Below are 22607 nucleotides of genomic sequence, written 5' to 3' on the forward strand. Positions count from 1 at the left end.
GGGTTCTGTGCTGCTCACAGGTCATGCATTCACACGCCTGGGTGAGAGAATGACATTTTTGTGTAATTTCCCCTATCATTATGCAACTGACCATCAACTTTTTAATGTTACTTAACTTCCTGATTCAAAAAGAGCATTCCGATATTAACCTATCTAACATAGAGGGATATGTAAATTTTTCTCTAAACAAATTTCTACATTTTAGGTTTTCTGTGGGAATGATAGCAGTGTTTCCCAACTTGCGAGGTGCGCTTCTGAGAAGTGGAATCAAGGTCTGTGCTATCAGGTCAATTTTTAAAACTTTAGCGAGACCTACATGTAAATGTACGTTCACAGAGAGAAAACTGGGAAGCTGGGTACCAAAATATTAACTGTGCTTATCTCTGGGGGTAGGATTATGGGTAATTTTATTTTCTTCTATTGCTTATTCTCTACCACAAACATCTATTACTTTTGTAATAACAAATGATGTAATACAGGATAAAAGGGGAAAATGTAGAAATGTAGTTGTAATGGGCCGCACAACTATATCAGGTCTTATTCTCTAGAAACTGTAAATGTTGTATCTTTGTAGATGTGGTTGTATTAGGGATCTTGAGATGGGGCAGGTGATTATGGAGTTTTAGGATGAGCCCTAAATGCAATCACACATGTCCTGGCAATTCTGAATTTTCATTGTATGAACTGCCTGTTAAAGTCTTTTGCCTCTTCTCTTGTAAATCAACATTATTGAACTATATTGTATACATATGAAAATACAGCTATTTAAAGTTGTACAGTTGGATGAGTTTGCTAAAGAACACTCCAAACATAATACAGAACATTTCCATGTCCCTAAAATATTCCCTCGAATATATCTGTAGGCAGTTTCCCTGTCCACCAGCTCTGGTCACAGACACCCACTGATCTGCTTTTTATCACCATGGATTAGAATGTATCTGGTTTAGAATTTCTTATGAATGGGATCATAAAGTATATATTTTTCTGTGTCTGTCTTCTATCACTTGGCATGTTTTTTTGATATTCGTTCATGTTCTTGTATATATCATTAGTTCATTTCTTTTTATTGTTATCCCATGGTATATATTAGGTACAGTTAAGTATTGGATTGGCCATAAAGTTCGTTTAGTTTTTTTCATAACATAAAAGACACACTTTTCATTTTCACCAATAACTTTATTCATTTGGATATTTTGAGTATGTTGGCTATCTCCCGCTATCAGCTGCTAGTGCGTAGAGGCCCGGGGCGCTGCTAAACATCTTCCAATGCATAAGACAGCCCCACGGCAAAGAATTATTTGGCTACAATGTCAATAGTACCAAGAAACTTCACAAACCACTTTTGACACGTTCGATCAGTCACAGCACCTTCTCCATAGGCTGCACAAATCTTTTTTTTTTGCATTTTTACCTTTTTTGAAATAATATAGCATAAATATGCCAAAAATGTTGCATATCTTCTTTCATCTTCAATATTAAAATGGCAGCACAAAAATTCACCAGTTTTGATGTTTTCTAAGTGCTCACTGACATGACATCTGTCAAAATACAATCTAACAAAATTATTTTGAATGAAGTTAAAGACAACTAAGTACTATTAGAGGCATTATATGGAAAAAAATAAATGAACTTTTTGGCCCACTCAGTATCACATAGGTCACAATGTATATATGCATCACAATTTACTTATCCAGTTTTCCATTAATCTGTTCATAGACTTTTGGTTTTTGACTGTTATGCATAAAATTGCTATAAACATTTCTGTACAAGTCTTTGTGTAGACATAGGCTTCATTAGGTATATGATACTTGGAATTGATGGTTCACGTGATTAGGCTTAACTTTACTTAAAAACATTATCTAATAGTTGTCTTTGTTAGTTCTAGTTGGTCCATATCCTTGTCAATGTTTGGTATTATAAGTTTTTTTAAATAAACTTTATTTCTTAAAGCAGTTTCAGATTTACAGAAACACTGTCAAGATATTACAGAGTTCTCATACACGCCTGCATCTACTTTCCTGTTGTCAACATATTAGTATAGTAAATGTATGCTTTTTTTTTAATGTAGTTATTCTAAGGAATCTTTAGTGGTAAATTTCGTGGCATTTTCACTTGTGACATTTTCGTGGCATTTGTCCATCCCCTAACAAAATCTTGGGATCATAAACTGGGGCTGACCTCTAGAAACGTTCCTAGTTCTAAAATTCTTTAAGCCACCCAGTTAACACGAACGGAGAAACTTAGGAAAACAAAAGACAGAACAGAGGAGGCTCAAACAAAAACAGCCAACAGGGCGGAGAAAGCCGGAGCAGTCCACGCATTAGAAGGGAACTTCCGGTCCTGGGTAAACTTCCGGGATCAACAACAGGGCGACCCAATCAGGACATTTCTCCGGGAGCCAATGGGAGAGCACATTACAAAGAGCCAATCCGAGTGGTGCTGTCACTGTTATGGTCCTGTCAGGGCGCCGGCGTCGCGGTGCTGGGGCGGTCGCCACCGAGGGGACTCTGGTGGGGCTGTGTCAGGGGCAGCTCAGCATCCTGTTACGCTCTTCGCGGGCCACGCCGCAGCCTGCACCTCCCGGGTCTCGGGCAGCACCGTAGGGCGCGCGTGCGGGTTGGCGCCGCGGCCGCCTTGGGGCCCGGGCCCAGCCTCAGCCTCCTCCACCGCCGCCGGCCCCGAGCGGCCGCGAGATGCAGCCGCCGGGCCCGCCCCCGGCGTATTCCCCCACTAATGGGGACTTCACCTTTGTCTCCTCGGCCGACGCGGAAGGTGAGACTGAGTCCGGGAAGGGCTCCGCGCGCCGGAGGACGCCGGGCCCTACGCGGCGGGGTCTCGCTGGTGCCGAGGCGCTAGTGGCCGGGCGGGGGCCGCAGGAGGCGGGCTGCGCCCGGGAGGCCTTCGAGGGGCCCCGAGGGGCCGGGGGAGGGCCGCGGGGAGCGTTCCCAGCCTCTCGGTCAGCGCGGCCATCCCTGCTCCGTCTGGGGCAGGCTCTTCTGGGGGACTTGCCTGCCTCGGGTGGACCCACGGAACCCGAAGATTTTTAATGAGATGACTTGCTGTTTTTATTCCGAAAAGCGATGGTAAGATTGTCCAGGGTAGGTGTCGAGGGTCAGGACGAAGAAAGAGAGCGGTGTTCCTCCCATTGATCCATCAGTAATATTTGCTGGTACTGGATTCGGCTCTGCAAAGACGTGGAATTTGATATCTTGCCTCCGTCCCAGTTTTCCTGCTGTTTTTTAGTTTTTCAGTGGTTGACCTAATATTCAGAGAAGCAGACCCAGGTGTGTTTGAACTTGTAATCCGGCTAGGTGTTCCCCTAGCTTCTGCAGTTTTCCTTGTAGTGACTGTTTTGACGAAGCAGTGGTGGCGGAGAGATTTTTCTACAGCACAGGAAATTGTGTTTTCTTCCTTTTCTCTGTTCCTTAGCAGGCTATTTGAAACTGGAATCTTTCTCTGCTAGTCATTTTCAAAATTTTAGGTTTACTACACTTTGTACGCCAGCGATTTTCCGGTGGCCAGACTTACTGCCTAATACGAAAAAATAAATTATACTTAGCTGTAAGAAACTTCAGTCTAAAGAAGAATGTAGTATTTCCTCAGAAATCCGGTTTCATAGTGCAGCAGTTAATATAGCTGGTTTTCCCTCCTCCCCTTATTTTGCTTTTTGATTGGTTTTGTTTAATTAGTAGTACTGTAGTTTTGGTTATAATTTAAAATGTAAAAACATTTTATCATAAGAATATAACTGATATTTTTTTCAATTACAGTTTACATTGAATATTATTTTATATTAGTTTCAGGAGTACTGCGTCGTGGTTAGATAGTCATAAACTTTACAAAGTGACCGTCGTCCCCACCCCCTCCGCCATAGCTGCAGTACCCACCTGGCGCCATACAGAGTTATTACAGTGTTATTGATTATGTTCCCTACGCTGTACTTTACATCCCCATGACTATTTTGTAACCAGTGATTTGTATATCTTAGTCCTTTCACCTTATCCACCCAGTCCACCAACTCTACCTCCCCATTTCTTTTAAACTCTTAGGAATATTTGGTGAAATAAAGCAACCCAAAATATTTCGATTTATTTCATCTACAATTGGTAGCGTAGTGTTTAGGGAGGAATATCAACTTTAATTTTCCAGACTTAAAAAAAATGTGCCATTGGGTATCAGAAACTGATGTTTGTTTAATGTTTTCTATCATTGTGTATATTTTTCATATTCTCCCTTCCCCCAGGAATTACCTTTCTTAATACACATAAGAAATGGGACAAAATAATATAATGAGCTAACCCACTGACTCTATATAGTAAAACCAAGAAACCTAGAATAAGTAAAATCCATAAGGTTTATTCAAACTTCATATAGCCTTCAAAGATATATAGACTCCCTATATAGCCAAGGATATATAGACATGTAATAACACCCTCATCTGTATAACTTTATACAAACTTACATTTACAGAGTATTTTAAGCATATGTCTTGGTTGGTCTTTATAAGAACCCTGCTGAGTGCCCTGGCTGGCATAGCTCAGTGGATTGAGTGCAGGCTGCGAACCAAAGTGTCGCAGGTTCGATTCCCAGTCAGGGCACATGCCTGGTTGCAGGCCATGACCCCCGGTGACCACACATTGATGTTTCTCTCTCTCTCTACCTCCCTCCTCTCCCTCTCTTAAAAAAAAAAAAAAAAAAAATACCCTTAAATATTTTTAAAAAAGAAAGAAAAAAAAGAAAACGGGCAGTCACCAGTACGTTCCTACAACGGGCAACCGCACATTGATGTTTCTTTCTCCCTCCCTTCCCTCTCTAAAAATAAATAAATAAAATCTTTAAAAAAAAGAATCCTGCTGAGTTTTATTATTCCTGTATTTTATAATAAAACAGGTTTAGAGACATTTATAATTATTTGTTATAGGTTGTGTTGAATATTTTAATCCCTATGCCAATTTTCAATGTTCTTTTGGTCCAGGTTGTTTGTGCAATCTCTTGAGGCCATGTTTATGTTTATCCCGAGAACAAGGATGAACAATAAATATTTTATTTCAGTAAAACATTAAATCTAGGTGAAAAAAAAAACAAGCTTAGAGAAGTTCAGTAACATCCACATGAAAGATCTGGAATTGAAATTGAGTATTCCATGTCTTCAGATTTCTTTCCACTAAACCATGGTGCCTCTTTCTTATATTTTTATAAATTGAGTAGTGTATTTGAAATACAGCGTTAAAGAGTCTTGAGTTTGCATCCTGGCTTTACCAGTTGCTGTCTAGATGATATTGAGCAAGTTACTTCATTTCTCTTCACCTAATTTTTCTTATAAATAAAATGGGGATAATAATACCCAAGTATTCAAATATTTTGCAAATGCATATCTGGCCAGGTTAAGTGCTCAATCCATGTTAGCAATGATGCTGCTGCTTGGGTTTCAGTATTAACTGGCTCTGCACTTAGTTCTTTTTCTTTTTTTAATTTAATTTATTTCTAGAGAGAGGGGAAGGGTGGAAGAGAGGGAGAGAAACATCAATCAGCTGCCCCTAGCACAGTCCCAACCCAGCACCTGGCTGCAACCCAGGCACATGCCCTGACCAGGAATCAAACTGACAACCCTTTGGTTCACAGGACAATGCCCAGCCCACTGAGCCACACCACTTAGTTCTTATTGTTCTCCAACATGAACGTTGTACTCTGCAACTCCCAAGTCTTTTCTCTTATCCCCAAGCATGTCACATAAATTCTTGCTTCTCCCTTTCTATGCAGTTTTCCTAACCATGAATGTTTTTGACTCAGATGTTTTCGGTGCATACCTTCCTTCTGTCCACATCTCTTTTCCTTAATGATATCTGCCCTTACTATTTGACCACACATACCCTTTGTCCAAAAATCTGTCTGTTTCCTCTCCGTATCTCTGCATTTCTAGCCCCCATGCTTAAAATGCCTTTCTCCTCCTTACCCCAGGTTGAAACTTAAGACAACTCAAATGCTTCTTCCTTGGTGAAACCTTGCTTAACTGTCCCTCAGAAACGGAAACTTCTCTAATCTTTTCTATATCCTAGCACCTACCACAGAACCCAGAATATGAACATTACAAAATAATTATTTGTTACAGGAATAAATAACATGTTTTCTTTTGTCTTAAGTGATATTGACACTCAGGCCTACAAAACAGCATATTTGAATGGAATAACAAAATAAAATTACTTGATTTAGAGCCAGAAGACTTCAGTTAAAGTCTTGACTCTTACAGTAACTATGTGATACTGGAAAACGTACACTGCTTCTATAAGCATCTCTTTTGTCATGTATAAAATGAAAAGCATACCACTTACGAGTATATTGTAAGAATTGTTTATGTGTATTAAAGCAAGGTCCATAAGTAGAGTTGAAAGACCATGAGCTATGTATGAATAAGCCAATAAATGAATAAATAAGTGAATAATGAAATCCAGACTGAATATTTATGTAGAAAATTACATCCAAAAGCAGTACATGAGTCCTGGCTGGCGTAACTCAGTGGACTGAGCGCAGGCTGCGAACCAAAGTGTCCCAGGTTCGATTCCCAGCCAGGGTACATGCCTGGGTTGCAGGCCATAACCCCCAGCAACCGCACATTGATGTTCCTCTCTCTCTCTCTCTCTATCTCCCTGCCTTCCCTCTCTAAAAATAAATAAAAAAAAAAAAGACAGTACATGAAATGCATGTGTGTAAGTGCAAGAATGTAATGATGTACGAGTATGTGTGTATCTGTGTAGTCTAATATAGAAGTCTTTATGATACTCTTTTGAATTTATTTTTGTATCAGACAAATAGTAATGCTTTGCCTGATTTATGCCCACAGGCCATCAGCTTTGGCTTTACCTGGGCACTTAGTGATGCAGAAACTGCTTAAGCATGATTTGCATTCTAAATGATGATTCAAATGATTTTGGTGATTCATATGCACATTAAAGCTTGAGAAGCACTGATTTAGAATGTTATGAAATATCAGAATAGGAGCAGTTTTATTTTAGCTGGAATAGTATCTACAACTCACAGTACATTACTGTGATCAGTAAGTTGTAGAAATAATAATCCTATAATTATTGTCAGTGCTCTTTTAAGTAAATGATAATTTTTTATTTGTTAATGTGACCAAACATCTAGCCTCCTCTTTGTATCAGGTTACCCCTCCCCAGAAAGGATATCACCTCTAATACAAGTTGTAGTATAGACAGAAGAATGTTTAGTTTTACCTTTTGAGAAAATGTCATACTTGATTTTCCAAAAATTGTATCCATGTAGGTAATATCATAAGTATCTTCTATATAATTTGCTAATGAAGTTTAATATATGGTATTTAATGGGTGCAAGAATAGCTTTCCCTCCCTATTTGAAAACTGAAAATGACTTTTTAGCCAACTTTTTCTTGGAACGAAAAGGTAGTTAAGTAAGGTTTACCTTTTTAAGAAATCTGTTTCTTTTCATGAATTTTAAATGTTTAAGGCATTGACCAAATCTATAAATGTGATAAAATTTCAGAGAACTACACACAAATGCAAATATAACTGCATGCAAAACTGGTAAAATTTGAGGATATGTCAGTGTCCCAGTTTTGTTTTGTTTTTTTAAGATTTTATTTGTTTACTTTTAGAGAGAGGGAAAGAGAGGGAGAGAAACATGGATCAGTTGCCTCCCACACACTGGGGACCTGGCCCACAACCCAGGCATGTGCCCTGAGTAGGAATCGAACCGGCAGCCCTATGGTTCACAGGCTGGCACTCAATCCATTGAGCCACACCAGCCAGAGCAATGTCCTGGTTTTGATAGTTACATAAGATGGTACCTTAGGGGAAACTGGGTGATGGGTACATGCAACCTCTCTGTACTATTTTTGGAACTTTCTGTGAATCTCTAATTATTTCAAGATAAGTTAAAAGACAAATTATGCAAATAAAAGAAATTTCTGTTAAATAACTGGTTTATCCCAAAATGGGATTCAGTTTTTCTAAAGATAGGTTCAGGAGATTTAATTGGTTTTAATTAATATCATGTACATTATGAAAATTTACTGACATCGAATAGTAAGGCAACTAAAACCATAAATCAAAACAATATGAATAAAAATGTAACATAAGACACAGTTTTATATAAAGCTTTTAAAAAAATTATATGGAATGTCATGATCAAGCAAATTTGAATATATATCTAGCAATTATAAAATCATGTACTTGCATTGGTTTCTTGATATTTTTCATTGACCCTATATATGCATTAGAATGTTTTTATAATTAAAATGAAATGGTGGAATTTATCCCTGTACTGTGAAACATGTGTTTCTTTTGTTTTGCTGCAGAAATACTCAGTTCTGGTTTGGATTTAAGTACACATGGATTTTATTTTCAGATGAATGAGATGATTTTGTCTTTGTTTTTATTGCATGTTGAATAAGAAAAAGCTTCTTCACATATATAAGAAGTTGGCAAGTGCCAACAAAATGTTCATTATTCATTGCAGGATACTTTTCTTTCACAGAAATCTGGCACTTGTCTAGGGGCAGATCACTAAATCTTCTGGATGTACTATCATACTGCACTTGACTGAGTTCTTCCTTACCTTTCAAAGTGAAGTTCTCAGGCTGAATAGAAAATTCAGAGGAAGGATCCCTCACCCATTCATACACTTGAATTTTAAGGGAGGAAGAGTTACTGTTGAATTTTGTTTTGTAGTTTTCCCAGGTGGCTTTCAATAAAACCTGAAACTTAATGATATTCTTTCTCACTCAGAACCCAAGCACCAGTGGAAACATTTAATAAAAATTTTAATTTTTATCAATTAGAAAGAGAAGTATCTGTTTGTTGTTCTGTTTATTTATGCATTCATTGGTTGCTTTCTGTGTGTGCCCTGACCTGGATCGAACCTGCAACCTTGGAATATTGGGACAACACTCTAACCAATAGAACTACCTGGCTGGGGCCAATGGAAACATATTTTTTAAACATTTTATTTATTTATTTTCAGAAAGAGGAGAAGAGAGGGAGAGAAACATCAATGTGTGGTTGCATCTTGAGCGCCCCCTACTGGGGACCTGGCCCACAACCCAGGCGCATGTGCCCTAGACTGGCAATCGAACTAGCAACCCTTTAGTTCACAGGCCAGCACTCAACCCACTGAGTCATACTAGCCAGGGCTAAATATTTTTAAGATTTCCTTTTGAAATAGATTTTCCCAAAGATTATTTCCTCTTAAACTCATGTATTTATTATCTTTACATTTTTCTTATTTAGAAAATGAGCCCTGGCTGGTGTGGCTCCATGGATTAAGTGCTGGCCTATGAACTAAGGTTGCCGGTTCCATTCCCTATCAGGCCACGCGCCTGGGTTGCAGGCCAGGTCCCCAGTTGGGGTGTGCAGGAGGCAGCAGATGATGTTTCTTTCCTAGTCTTTCTCCCTCCCTTCCCTTCTCTCTGAAAATAAAATATTTTTTTAAATGACAAGAATACATAGTGCAATAAGAAAGAATTGGCCTAAAATTAATGTTTTAAAATTCTATATACCTATTCTAGAGTTGATAGCCAAGCTAGGTGGTTCTTATTCTGGTTTAACTTAAGGCAACTGCTCCTGGAGTGATCTGGAATCTTTTTTCCTTATTTGTGACATTACTCTTGTTAGTTTGCTAACATGTTAGGCTAGCCACCAATATTTGGACTTTTCTGTTCCCACAGTGATTAGGTCTTTGGGGTACTGCTGTCACTGGACCCCTACATGTATGTCCATGATATTTTCCCATTTTGTTTGGAATGGAAAGTGCTATAAAATTGTAAGCTACAGGTGCTTTTTTGATGTTCTGGCACCCATGCTATGACAAACTGCTGAACATACACAATTCTTCATTACAGCATTCCTTATCATAATTTATATATCCTTCTTTGGGTTTGATCAAGAAGTGTAGTCCTTTGTACAGGCCAGGAAACAGTTATTGAGGTCCTTTCCTGCCTCATAATTCAAAAACCTTTAATGTCACTGCTGCACTAATGACTTCCTGACCTAGATCTTCCTCTTGTTAAATCAGGAAAAGCATTCCTTATACCTAGTGGAAATGGAATTTCAGTTAAATTTTAACTCATTTTCAACTGAGGCAAAGACAAGCAGCAAGTAGTTTTGAGAGAATATTTTAATTACAGGATTCTGTGGTAGCATCTACAAGGACTATTTTTAAACAAGTAGGGAAGGACAGGGAATTCAAAAATACTTTGATTTTATCTTTAGTTGAATAAATGCCCTTATAAAACCTTTTTAGAATCATATAATGTTAAAACTGGAAAAGAACTTTGAATAGAACTTGGAGACCAGAAGACAGTAATGATTTGCTGTATTAATTACTAGCTAAGCTGGGACTTAGCTTCATTTTATTATAATTACTTTCAGGAGTTGTCACAACCAGACCAAGATGTGACTCATAATTGATCCACTCATTGACTGAAGTTGAAGCTGAAATTTTGATGGCTGTTCTTAAAAGCTAACCTAAAATTTAGGTTAAAATTAAGCTCTTCTATATACTGTATTTGATCTCCAGAGAAGGAACGTCTGTGTTAAGAATGTTTTGGTTTGCTGTTGCCAAAATTATTTTTTAAAGTACCATTCCAGCATTCCAGCCCTGGCCAGGTGGTTCAGTTGGTTGGAGCGTGCACCAAAAGGTTGTGGGTTCCATTCCCAGTCAGGGCACATGTCTGGGTTGTAGGCCAGGTACCCACTTAGGGGCATGAAAGAGGCAACTGATCGACATATCTCTTGCACATAGAGGTTTCTCTCTCTTTCTTCCTCCTTTCCCCTCTCTAAAAATAAATAAAATATAGGTAAATAAGTAAGAAAGAATGTAAAGTTATTCTGAAAGCAACAAATAAACAAGAAAAACAAACAAAAACTCATAGACTCGGGCCACAGTGTGATAGATACTAGAGGGAAAAGAGGTTTGGGAAGTAGTAAAGAGTCAAATATATGGTGGTCAAATATAAGGGGGTCAAATATATGGTGATGGAAGAAGATTTGACTTTAGATGGAGCACACAATGCAGATGTGTCATAAAATGTACATGCGAAACCTATATAATTTTATTAACCAATGTCACCCCAATAAGTTTAATTTAAAAATAAACAAAATATGAGCATTGAAAAAAATTTAAATTATTGTCTAGATTTTGGTACTGGACCAGCTAATTAGCTGTGAAACTTTTCATATGTCTTCACCTCCCTCATCTTTCATTTTCTTGTGGTAAAATAAAAGGCAGTACTCAGATATCTATAACTTTAAAATATGAAGATTTCATATAGTAGGTCTTCAAATGATAATTATCTTAGTTAAACTTATGCTTATTATATTAAGATTCACACATTTTACATTGGTTTACAGTTTTCTCTTTTCTCCTAAGAGCTCAGTGGTTCAATAGCAGCTCCAGATGTCAAGTTAAACCTTGGTGGAGATTTCATCAAAGAATCTACAGCTACTACATTTCTGAGACAAAGAGGATATGGCTGGCTTTTGGAAGTTGAAGATGATGATCCTGAAGATAACAAGCCACTCTTGTATGTAAAAATAATATGTAGCTTTTGGTTTTTAGAGCTAGTCTGTAGGATGGCTATATTCTTTCATTGTTATTTAAAAATAAGTATAGAAAATCTTAACCTTTTGGTGAAAAGTTTTAGCTGTTTTCAGTTTTACTAGTAATTAGAAAAACAGTGAGACTTTTTTTTTAAATCTTCCAGTTTATACTGTAAATGTTGTCAGGGTGGCTTATTTTGCAGTATTCATTTGTTTCCCCTGGATGTTTTCAAGTATGTATGTGTGTATGTATTTGTATTAAAATTATCTATGGCCACACCACCCTGAATGCGTCTGATCTCATCTGACCTCAGAAGCTAAGCATAGTCAAGCCTGATTAGTACTTGGATGGGAGAATATTTTTAACCTGTTAAATGGCAAAAAATAAAAGAATCATAGTCCTCTCTCTGTCTCTCCCTTTCTCTCCTTTTCTCTCTCTCACACACAGACACACATACTATAGGCTGTTAGGGCTTACCTGGGTCGATAGCTGTCTCATGTAAATATGCAGTCTAAAAGAGAACACTTGGGTGCTTGCTGTGGAAATTCAGTTTAGGACAATTTAAGACTTCTAAAAAGATTATCACTTCCAAATCTCTCCCATATAGAAATTTTAAAGCTACCACTGAGGACTGTAGGGAGATTTTCTTCCCTTCCCTTTCTCTCTTTTCTCTCTCTTTCTTTCTCTCTCTCCCCACCCTTTTTTTTGTTACTATATTATCATTGGGGAAAAGTAAAGAATTTAACAATTTTGGGCCCTGGCCAGGTAGTTCAGTTGGTTAGAATGTTGTCCTTATATACCAAGGTTGGGGATTGATCCCCGTCAGAGCACATACAAGAATGAACCATAAATAAGGGTAACAATAAACCAGGGTTTCTCTCTCTCTCTCTCTCTCTCTCTCAAATCAATAAAAAAAAATTATTAATTTTGAAAGTAGAAACTATAGCTTTGTAAAATCAAGGCATTACCAAATTATTCTCTGCAGTAATTACTGGTAGATGAAGTGCTGTTATGACATCTTATTTCTATGTTTATATGTCATATTTCATCAAATCTAAGATGCCATTTATAAGGTGCAGTTATTTTAGCCCAGGAGAAAGGGCTATCTCCTTGGCATAAGGATAAATGAGAAATAACCTATCATACAAAAAGAGATAGCAGGGGGCAGTTATTTGTCTCAGTTTGGCACTGGGTGGGGTATTAGAAGAAAACTTTTTCCTCAGAATGTAAAATCTATACCAGTTCTCATGTAGGAATCCAGTCTGATTGTCAGTGTGGCACAAAAAAGTCTCAAGCAGAGAATTTTATTTAAAGTCCCAAATTGGTAGTGCCTTCGGAAGACTGGCAAAAGAGAAGGCAGGTCTTAGAAGCACCTGGCTTCATTTAAAGCTGACAGCAGTTGTAAAGCACCCGCGATTGTGAGATTCAGGCCAACTTTAGAGATGTTAAAATGTTGAAAATATATACCTTGGAATCAGTGAAATATGGTACTTCAAATGTAAATGTTTTGTTGACCTATAGAGACTATACCATTATATTTAAACTTAAGTTCTCCTGCAACATAAGTTTAAATATAACAGTATTCAGGCCCTGGTTGCTGTGGCTCAGTGGATTGAGTGCCAGCCTGTGAACCAGTGGGTCGCTTCCCAGTCAGGGTACATACTTGGGTTGCAGGCCTGGTCCCCAGTGGGGGGCAATGTGAGAGGCAAACACAGGTTGATATTTCTCTCCCTCCCTTTCTCCCCCCATCCTCTCTCTCTCTAAAAATAAATAAATAAAATATTTTAAAAATAAGTAAATATAACAGTATTCAGAAATGTTGTGTACCTTTTAAGAATTTTTATTTTACAATTTACAATTACAGGGAAGAATTGGATATCGATCTAAAGGATATTTACTACAAAATCCGTTGTGTTTTGATGCCAATGCCATCACTAGGTTTTAACAGACAAGTGGTGAGAGATAATCCTGACTTTTGGGGTCCACTGGCTGTTGTTCTTTTCTTTTCCATGATATCGTTATATGGACAGTTTAGGGTAAGTATATCTTACTTTATGTAAATTCTAAGTATTTTAAGAGTTTTAAAATTAAAAATTAAAGTAGCCAAATATTAACTATGATACCATGTTATATTTGAGAAATGCTTTACCTGTACTTATTCTCACTTATTCATCCCAAGAACTAGTTTTAAGTAAATATGCAGAGAGTACCTTAGATTAATGCTTTCCAAATTTTTCCACGTCAAAAGTGTTAATATTTGTATTAATAAGCAACTGGGGTAAATGGATGGAACTAACCCCATCTGACCAGAAGTGACCAAAGTGGCTGCCTGTGCCCTTTCTAATTTCTCAAGGGATAAAGAGTTTAAAACACAAAACTCATAATCTTGTTCTTACCTTTTATTCATTTTTAGTTGTTTTTTAAAATAAATGTTTTAACAAATGATGATAAGGATTCCATCAGTATTTGTTTTTATATAATACTTTGTCCTGATATCAGAGGCTTTTGATGCGGGCTCTGGCCAGTGGTGTCTGTGGTGTTGTAGATGCGACAAACAAATTCACATGACTGTAGACGTCCTATGGAGAGAAGGGACGGCGTGGCCACTCTCTGAGTGAGTGCCCCGACCCTTGCCTGGACAGGCTTTTATTGCTTTTCTGAGAGCATTACATCAAGGAAGGTCCTCATTTATTATGCCCAAGTTTGCTTTAGTTGATTACTTTTTACAGATAACAAAGAAAAGGATGTTGCTGATTATTTCTTATTGATAACAAAGAAAAGGATGTTGCAAATGCAAGGGAAAAAGTGGTTGAACTGGTTACACTCTGTCCTTGAGAGGTTTAGCACAGACTTTAGGAAGTTACATCAAAGATAAGCATTAAACATATGCTGTCTTAACTCAGGGTGAGGGAATTTCAGCAAAAGCAAGCCTCAAAGCAGCCCAGATATAATGCTGCCCTGGTTTGCCATGGGAAAGCTGATCTGTGGGCCTGTGTGGTGCCTCTCACCTGTGGGTTTTCTGAACCAGGGCTGAGCTACATTTGCCATTGCCACTCGGACTGGTTCCCTATAGGCTTTATCATTAAAACACAACATAACACAAATCATTTCCTCATCCTTAGCTTGTTTCAGCTTTAGCCATTGGGAGTTTCTTCAGATTAGCTTCTGTGTCCTTTTAACACACTCCCATCGTTTTTTGAGCACTTCCTTTCCTTCTCATTCCACCAAGTGTTCTGGGCTTATATTTTATCTTACCTGCCTCATCACTGGAACCAACCATTTTTCTAAGGAACCAAATTCCTTTTATTAGGGAATGATATTTAGAAACCAAAACCTGGGCAGTAAGTATGCTTAAATAGCTGCTGGAACATCATTATTTCTAGACCACCCAAGTAGACAGAAGTTGAAAATATATGCATGTTGTATCATTATTATGTTAAGTCTCAGGAGTTAAAATTGTCTGAAATATTTTTCATTCTATTACTTGAATAAATGTGTAATTAATACAAACTTTAAAGACCTCCCAAGAAGATTGATAGCTTGTTTCAGGGATGAATTTTCCTTGCAGGATGGTGTAAACCAGGGGGTTGGGAGTAACCACTTTGTTCTCTTTTTACAGTAATCTTTTATCATAATTATTGAAGTACTGAGGTTTCCTTAGGCAAATTGATCATTGCTAAATTTTCCATTTGTATGCAAAATTACCACATTGTAGTCTTAAGAAGTTTTTGGAAAGATACTTGGGAACCCAAACAAAACACTCTGTGACCTGAAATTGGTATATCAAAATATCTTATGGCAGAGATTTGAGTTCTAGGAACTTATATTTAATTGCATGAATTTTTTTCCTCTTAGGTGGTATCATGGATTATAACCATTTGGATATTTGGTTCACTAACAATTTTTTTACTGGCCAGAGTTCTCGGTGGAGAAGTAAGTGGTTAATTTTGAAAATAGCCTTTGTTTATTATTATAAGCTTTATTTTTGATACTGCAGATACCATCAGTGGCTATATTCATCATACCTGTTTCTTGTCTTAGAATTGCTTTTAAGTTATGCCACATCCTTTCAGAGAATCAGTATATTAGTATTGTACATACTCAATAATGTTATAAGGAATTAAGTAGAAAGAGAATATCCATTCCACTTATAAGTAATTTATAGCTTTTTTGGGAAGCATACAATTCAGTCTCTGGTACAAAATTTTTCAAACTTTTTGATCTCAGGTCTCCAAAGAAATTTCTTTATGTAGGTTATATTTATCAATATTTACCATGTTATAAATTAAAATTTTAAAATACATATTTATTCATTTAAAACTAAAAAATAAACCAAATTTATTTTAACATATTTAAAGAAAAATAACTTTTGCAAAACAAAAATGCTAGTGAGAAGGGTAGTGTTGTTTTATATTTTTGTCAGTACTGTAGTTCCCTCTTTTTTAAAAAAAAAAATTATTATTTATTTTTAGAGACAAGCGAAGGGAGGGAGAAAGAGAGGGAGAGAAACATTAATGTGTGGTTGCCTCTCGTGCACCCTCCACTGGGAACCTGGCCAGCATCCCAGGCATGTGCCCTGACTGGGAATCTAACAAGCAACCTTTTGGTTCACAAGCTGGCACTCAGTCCACTGAGCCACACCAGTCGGGGCCCATAGTTCCCTCTTACTTGTGGTTTCGCTTTCCACAGTTTCAGTTACCTGGGATCAGCTGCCATCCAAAAATATTAAATGGGAAATTATAGAAAAAAATAACAATTCATAAGTTTTAAATTGCATGCCATTCTGAGTAGCATGATAAAATCTTACGCTATCTGATGCAGGGAGTGGATTCGTCCTTTTGGTTAGTATCTACTCTGTATACACCTGCCTGTTGGTCACTTAGTAGGATACTTGGGTATAAGAGCAGTTATCAGAGGGAGAGAGACCATATTCATATAACTTTTATTACAATATAGTATTATAATTGTTCTATTATTGTTAATTTGTCATTCTACCTAAATTATAAATAAAACTTTATTGTAGTTAATGTATACATAGGAAAAAATATAGCACAGAATATGATAATTTGAAATATAATGGGTATAATATGGTTTCTTCTTAATCCTCACATCTATGTAAGTACGAGAAAGAATGTATAATGTTCAAGAAAGATTTAAATAAGTATCTTGACTTCTATGATATTTATTTAAAAATTTGAAAATTCACAGGTTGCATATGGCCAAGTTCTTGGAGTTATAGGATATTCATTACTTCCTCTCATTGTAATAGCCCCTATACTTTTGGTGGTTGGATCATTTGAACTGGTGTCTACGCTTATAAAAGTAAGTAATCTGTATTATAAAAAATAATTTACTATTTTCCAATCACAAAATATTTCTCTGACTAAGAATACTGTAATCTGTAACTCTTTATCAAACACTTATCAGTATTTTGGAACAATGGCCTTACTCGTTGATTTTACCAATGGTGTTTCTTTTATTTTCCCCTTTTAATTATCAGAAATTATAATGTATATCTGGGGGGAATAAAGAACAAATAGCAAATCAGGCCTCAAAATGTAACAGAATTTTTTTCAATGTTGAATTTTTCTTCTCTGTGTTTATAATACGAGTTTATCTGACTTTGATTTGATTTAAGATTATACATTAACATATATATACCCATTTTAAACATTTACTGATAATAATAACTATTAAAAATCAGTGGTAATACAACTTAAATTTTGACATTTATTAACTTTGGGAAATAAATGACTGCTTTAGCACATGTATGTATATTACACAGTGAGCGCCCTTTTTTTCCTTTATGGAAACGAGAACTTTTTAAGACTGCCACTTTCAGAACTGCCGTTATATAGGCTCCAGACTAAAGTATTTGTTTTTAAGTAGTGCCACTTAATTTTTACTACATTAGACTTTATTTAAAGTTTATTACTAATTTCACTATAAAAGAAACTACTTCATTTAGAATTGGGTAACTACAGGCAATACTGACATGATATTGTACAAGCATTGGATATTGAGTAGAAGAATGTGGATTTTGGAACCAGTCATTTCTGAATTCACATCCTGGTTATGTAATTCATACTTGCTCTCTGCCTTGGGGAGATACTTTTTCTTATCCTCCTCTGCAAAATAGGAATGGTAGCAGGTAATTTTTAGGGTTTGTTATGAAGATTTTAAAGTATATATAATGCCTAGTATGGTGCTCGACACAGATTAGGCACACAAGTTGTGGCTGTTATTACAAATATTATAAAAATATTTTGAGGACATCTTTGTATGTTTGAACTGTTTGAACACTTTAGACCAAGGAGATCTTTCTTTGTTTTACATTCTAATCCTAAAGTGTGTTTTAATTGGCATTTTTAGCACTTTGTTTAAAAGTCTTACGGTATAGGAGCTAGTCCCATGCTGGCATTTAATTCTCTAGCCTTCATGACCATACCACTTGACTGAATCATTTGGAATCCCTTCCTGATTCTGGGTTGGTTGGTTGGTTGTTACTTGGGTTAAAACCTGTTTGCATACTGCTGAGACCACACCCAAAATTGCTAAAACCGTGTCCCCTGGTCATTTTTAGTTGTGAAGTTCAACTGAAAAATGGTCCTTAATATTCTTTATGCCACACACAAATGTATTGTTATAAAATGGAAAATCTTATTTATATCATTAAACATTTAGAATAAAATTGTTTTTAAACTTCACATTTTTCTTTGCTAAATTTTCCCCCCGAATCACTTACTCTTCTGTGTATAGTCAGATGTTTCTTGCTTCAGTCAAGGTTTTGTTGAGGAATGTGTTGCAGAACTCTCGTCCTTTTAACTTTTGCATTAGAATACAGTTTAATTTACAACCACTGAATATTTAAAAAAATTAAATCTCTAGTCCTGGCTGCTGTAGCTCAGTGGATTGAGCACGGGCTGCGAACCAAAGTGTCGCAGGTTTGATTCCCAGTCAGGGTACATGCCTGGGTTGCGGGCCATGACCCCCAGCAACCGCACGTTGATGTTTCCCTCCCTCTCCCTCTCCCCCTCCTCTCCCTTTCCTTTCTAAACATAAATAAATAAATAAAATCTTTTAAAAAAAGCAACCATTGTTAAAAAAAATTAAAATTAAATCTCTATAACTCTTACCAACTGTTAACCGTTTATTTATAAAAAAATGAAGTATGAGATACAAATGCAATTTGATCATAATTTTATTTCATATATTTTTCTGTACTTTTCTGTAGGCTTAAAATATTTGTGTGGTTTTTTGGTTTTGTTTAGCTTGTTTCGTTTAAAAAGCACAGTAGAAGGTGGAACTATCTCAAATATATTTTCAGTCAGTCTGTCAGTATTTATTTTTCACCTTTGTACGAGTGGTTCTCAACTGAGGGTAATTTTTTCACCCAAGGAGACATTTTTGGGTGTCACAAATTGGGATGGTGGTAGAGCATTACTGGTATATAGTAGGCAGAGGCAAGGGATGCTGCTAAACATTGTACAGTGCTTAGTCCAGTGTCCCACAACAATTATTCAGCCCCAAAATGTCAGTACTACAAGCTCTGTTCCAAGTCTGTTTGTATCATACAGCAGTTTCCCCGATTTCTATCCTTGAAGTATTTCTTTCATATTACCTGTAAAATGGCTTGAGTAACTGTATCAGTAAGTACAATATAAATTTCCAGTGGAAATCATTTAAAATTAGGTATGTGTATAATTTGAAAACCACAATGTGTTTTATTTAATTTAACTGTTGACCACAATGTTATGGGGGGTTTTTATCTCCTTTTTATTTTAATCCTATACTTCCATCTATTCTTGGGGAAACGGTATGATACTTAATAAACATTATGTGAATTTTTTCCTTAATCTGTCTTCTTCTTAGAAGAAAAGAAAGGAAAAAATTTCTTCTGTGTAAGAATCAGTTAGTTTTCTTTCAGCAAATTTCAGCAATTTGGCCCAATAATAGTTCTTCCAGAAGTTGCCTTATCTTAAAATCACCAGGGACACACCAGACCATTTTCTTCGAAATTCTGACTCATAAGAACTAGAGTGAATCCCAGGATTTTCTTCTTAATAGATACCCTAGGTGATTCCTTGGATTAGACAAGTTTGATAACAAAACATTTCATTTGCAAAAGTCAAGTAGCAGAGCAAGGATGAACATTCTTATAAACTTTTAGACATTCTCAATGAATTTTACTGTTTCTATAATTGGTTGCCAGGGTTGTTTTAAACAATATTGTCGATATTATTTTTATTCCATAATGTGCAGAATGTTAATTGACTTGCTAATATGCTTCCCTTTGTCTTTTTTGCTTGTTTTTTAAAGCTGTTCGGTGTGTTTTGGGCTGCCTACAGTGCTGCTTCGTTGTTAGTGGGTGAAGAATTCAAGACCAAAAAGCCTCTCCTGATTTACCCAATCTTTTTATTATACATTTATTTTTTGTCCTTATATACTGGGGTGTAATCTAAGTCATATATGAGTAGGAAAAGACAATGTTACCTTTGTGTGAAGCTGGGAATTCTTGCTGAAGGGATTGAAGAAAACCTGTTGCTGGTAAAATTTTACATTTTCCAGATGTAAAGATAGGTTGAAGTTTTTTAAAAAACATATTTTTTGGTATTTAATTAAGCAATTACAGTTATCTGGATTTTTTTTTTGGTCAGAATTATCAGTTCTGTTTGATTCTTCATATTCCAGTAAATAAAATATAAAAGCATTGTGTTTTTAAGATTGTGTCAATATTCTCCTTAAAATTTGTGCCAAAAGACCTGGAATGGTAATCATACTCCACTTAAAGGGTAAAGATGACAACATCCTGATAATCTACAAGTGCAATTTTTTTCTTTAAAGGGTTTTCTCCTACATTGCAAATCCTGTAGATATATATCTATTTATACATATATATTTATGAAATAATTCTTATTATTCACAAAATATATTTCTGAATAGCTGAAAACTTAAGATATTTTCAATCTGATGCTTAAACTTTCTTTAATTTGGCCATTAATCTTTTTGTTTGTAAATTTAAATTTGTTTTTTAAATTGTATATAATTTTAAAAATCACATACATGCTTCAGTATATCCTTGTTCAGAATTCTTAATAATAACAACTAAAACTAATTTTAACATATGTTGATGTACATTTGGTTTGTTTGGGTGTTTTTAAAACTGTTTGAATATCTAACCATTAAAAGTTTCTGTTTATCTTTCTGACCAAAGGAGCAAAAGGTATAATGGATATGACATTCATTAAGATTGTCAGTATGTAGAAAAGCACTAATATTTATAGCATCAGTAAGTATTTTTAAATGGTATTTCTAATCCAAAAGTTACTGGAAAGAGACCTTTAAAATCGTGTGATCCTGAACAATGTTACATGAAGTACAAAAAAAAAAATAAAATGTTTCCCAGGTTTGTGTTTTGCTTTATAACAACTTGTCCTATATAACTTGATATTTTAAAAAGTATCAGGTACTCTGACAAATGTACAATATTTGCTAAGGGAAATAATAAGAAATTTTACCTAGTGAAATTTTTGTTACAAATAATTTCATAGACTATGTACCTTTAATTACTATTACTTTGTAAAGTAGATGAAATATTTAAGTTCATATAGTACCTAATGCCTAATGACTATTAGCAGATTATTGTATTATTTGTTTTTTTCTGAGCTGGAAGCATTAACTGCTGCCCTCAGTATGATTACAGGGCCATTTCTTGGTATGTACGGTATTCCTTTAGCAATCTTACTCATCAGGAAACAACCAGTAACGCTGAAGCTACCCTATAAATTAGCAAGATACCAAGCCCATCTCTCTTCCTTTTTCCCTCTCCCCCATCAAAAAAGAAAGAAAAATCTTACTTTAGGCTGCAGGAAAAGTGTGGATCTACCTTTGAACCAGAATAATGCAGAAAATTTTATATGTTGATTCTTTAAACAAATGTAGGAAAACACATTAGAAGTGCCAGAAGGATGGAACTTCTAGAACCTAAAATATGAAGGAAGTAGTGAGGGAGGAGCTACCCCTATAGAAGCAGTAACTGTAAAATAAGCACTTGTCACACTGGCAGAGTTCCTGAGGGTCATTACTTTGTTACATTGATTATATTTGATGTTTGTAGTTTTGACCCCAAAATCTTTCCCAAAAAGCTTGAGGGTCCATACTGGGGGATAGAATTTTGCTAAGCAATAAGTCAAGGCACTTTAGGACCAATTATATTAAAAAAGTGGGTTAATATTTTTAAGCTATCATGTTTATTCATAATGATGTAAGATAAAATTAGATGTTTGTGTTCTAAAAAGGTATTTAAAAATAACAGCATTTAATCTTGGGAAACTGCCCTGTTTAGGGTATATATAAACGTAATTTATTCTGTTTCAAACTCAGCCAACATCTTCATGTGCTAATGATCAAAGCAGTTAAAATTTATTGTCAGTGTGAAAACCTGATTTGTAAATGTGTGCAAGATACAGTACTGCTGCAACTAATAATGGTAAGCTGACCATAACAGTGTCCTCTCCATGAATTTTTATGTAATGATATTTTCTATGTCATACTGACTTTTAAGTCATGATTTCCAACCTAATTATTAATTCATTATTATTTTTTAGAACAGAACTAGTCAGTCTCTTCTAGTTTTGTGTGTGTGTATGTTTTACGTATAATCAGCTATAGTAATCTTGATGAATGTTAATTCTCAAAACAATTATTAGACATTTACTTCTGTTCCAAATTGGTTGTAAAATAATTGAAATTTTTATTAAAAATGAAAGTATATCATTTTCATTGTACTAAAAGCAGTTTAGGAAGATTTGTAAAGTTTTATGAACCATTTCTTATTCCTAAGTTCTTATAAAACAGTTTTTATATATAATAATGTATGTTTCCAAAAATTCCCCAAGTGTTAATATGCTAAAACAGAGTTCTAAATTAGTGAAAATTTGCATTGACTTAAAATGAGATAGATATCTTTGTTTAAATATTGTTTAAATTTAGTCAGTTTCTTTTTTAAAATTTGATGTAATAAAACATTGAAT

At 35.7% G+C, this 22607-nt stretch overlaps 1 protein-coding gene across 1 annotated transcript; it reads left to right on the forward strand.

Annotated features, from left to right (window-relative positions):
- Positions 1-2445: 2445 nt before the first annotated feature.
- YIPF4 (Yip1 domain family member 4) lies at positions 2446-22324 on the forward strand. The gene is made up of 6 exons (XM_028515907.2): positions 2446-2772; positions 11404-11557; positions 13439-13610; positions 15430-15507; positions 16783-16896; positions 19894-22324. The coding sequence occupies exons 1-6, from the start codon at positions 2694-2696 to the stop codon at positions 20029-20031; spliced, it is 735 nt and encodes a 244-aa protein (XP_028371708.1). The 5' UTR covers positions 2446-2693; the 3' UTR covers positions 20032-22324.
- The last annotated feature ends 283 nt before the right edge of the window (positions 22325-22607 follow it).

Source organism: Phyllostomus discolor, chromosome 6, assembly GCF_004126475.2.
Source record: "Phyllostomus discolor isolate MPI-MPIP mPhyDis1 chromosome 6, mPhyDis1.pri.v3, whole genome shotgun sequence".
In the NCBI taxonomy this organism is placed as follows: domain Eukaryota; kingdom Metazoa; phylum Chordata; class Mammalia; order Chiroptera; family Phyllostomidae; genus Phyllostomus; species Phyllostomus discolor.

Coding starts and splice junctions, on each gene's coding strand:
- YIPF4 (XM_028515907.2), top strand. CDS start 2,694: ATGCAGCCGCCGGGCCCGCCCCCGGCGTATTCCCCCACTAATGGGGAC. Junction 2,773..11,403: donor CTCCTCGGCCGACGCGGAAG/GTGAGACTGAGT, acceptor TTTTCTCCTAAG/AGCTCAGTGGTTCAATAGCA. Junction 15,508..16,782: donor CCAGAGTTCTCGGTGGAGAA/GTAAGTGGTTAA, acceptor GAAAATTCACAG/GTTGCATATGGCCAAGTTCT.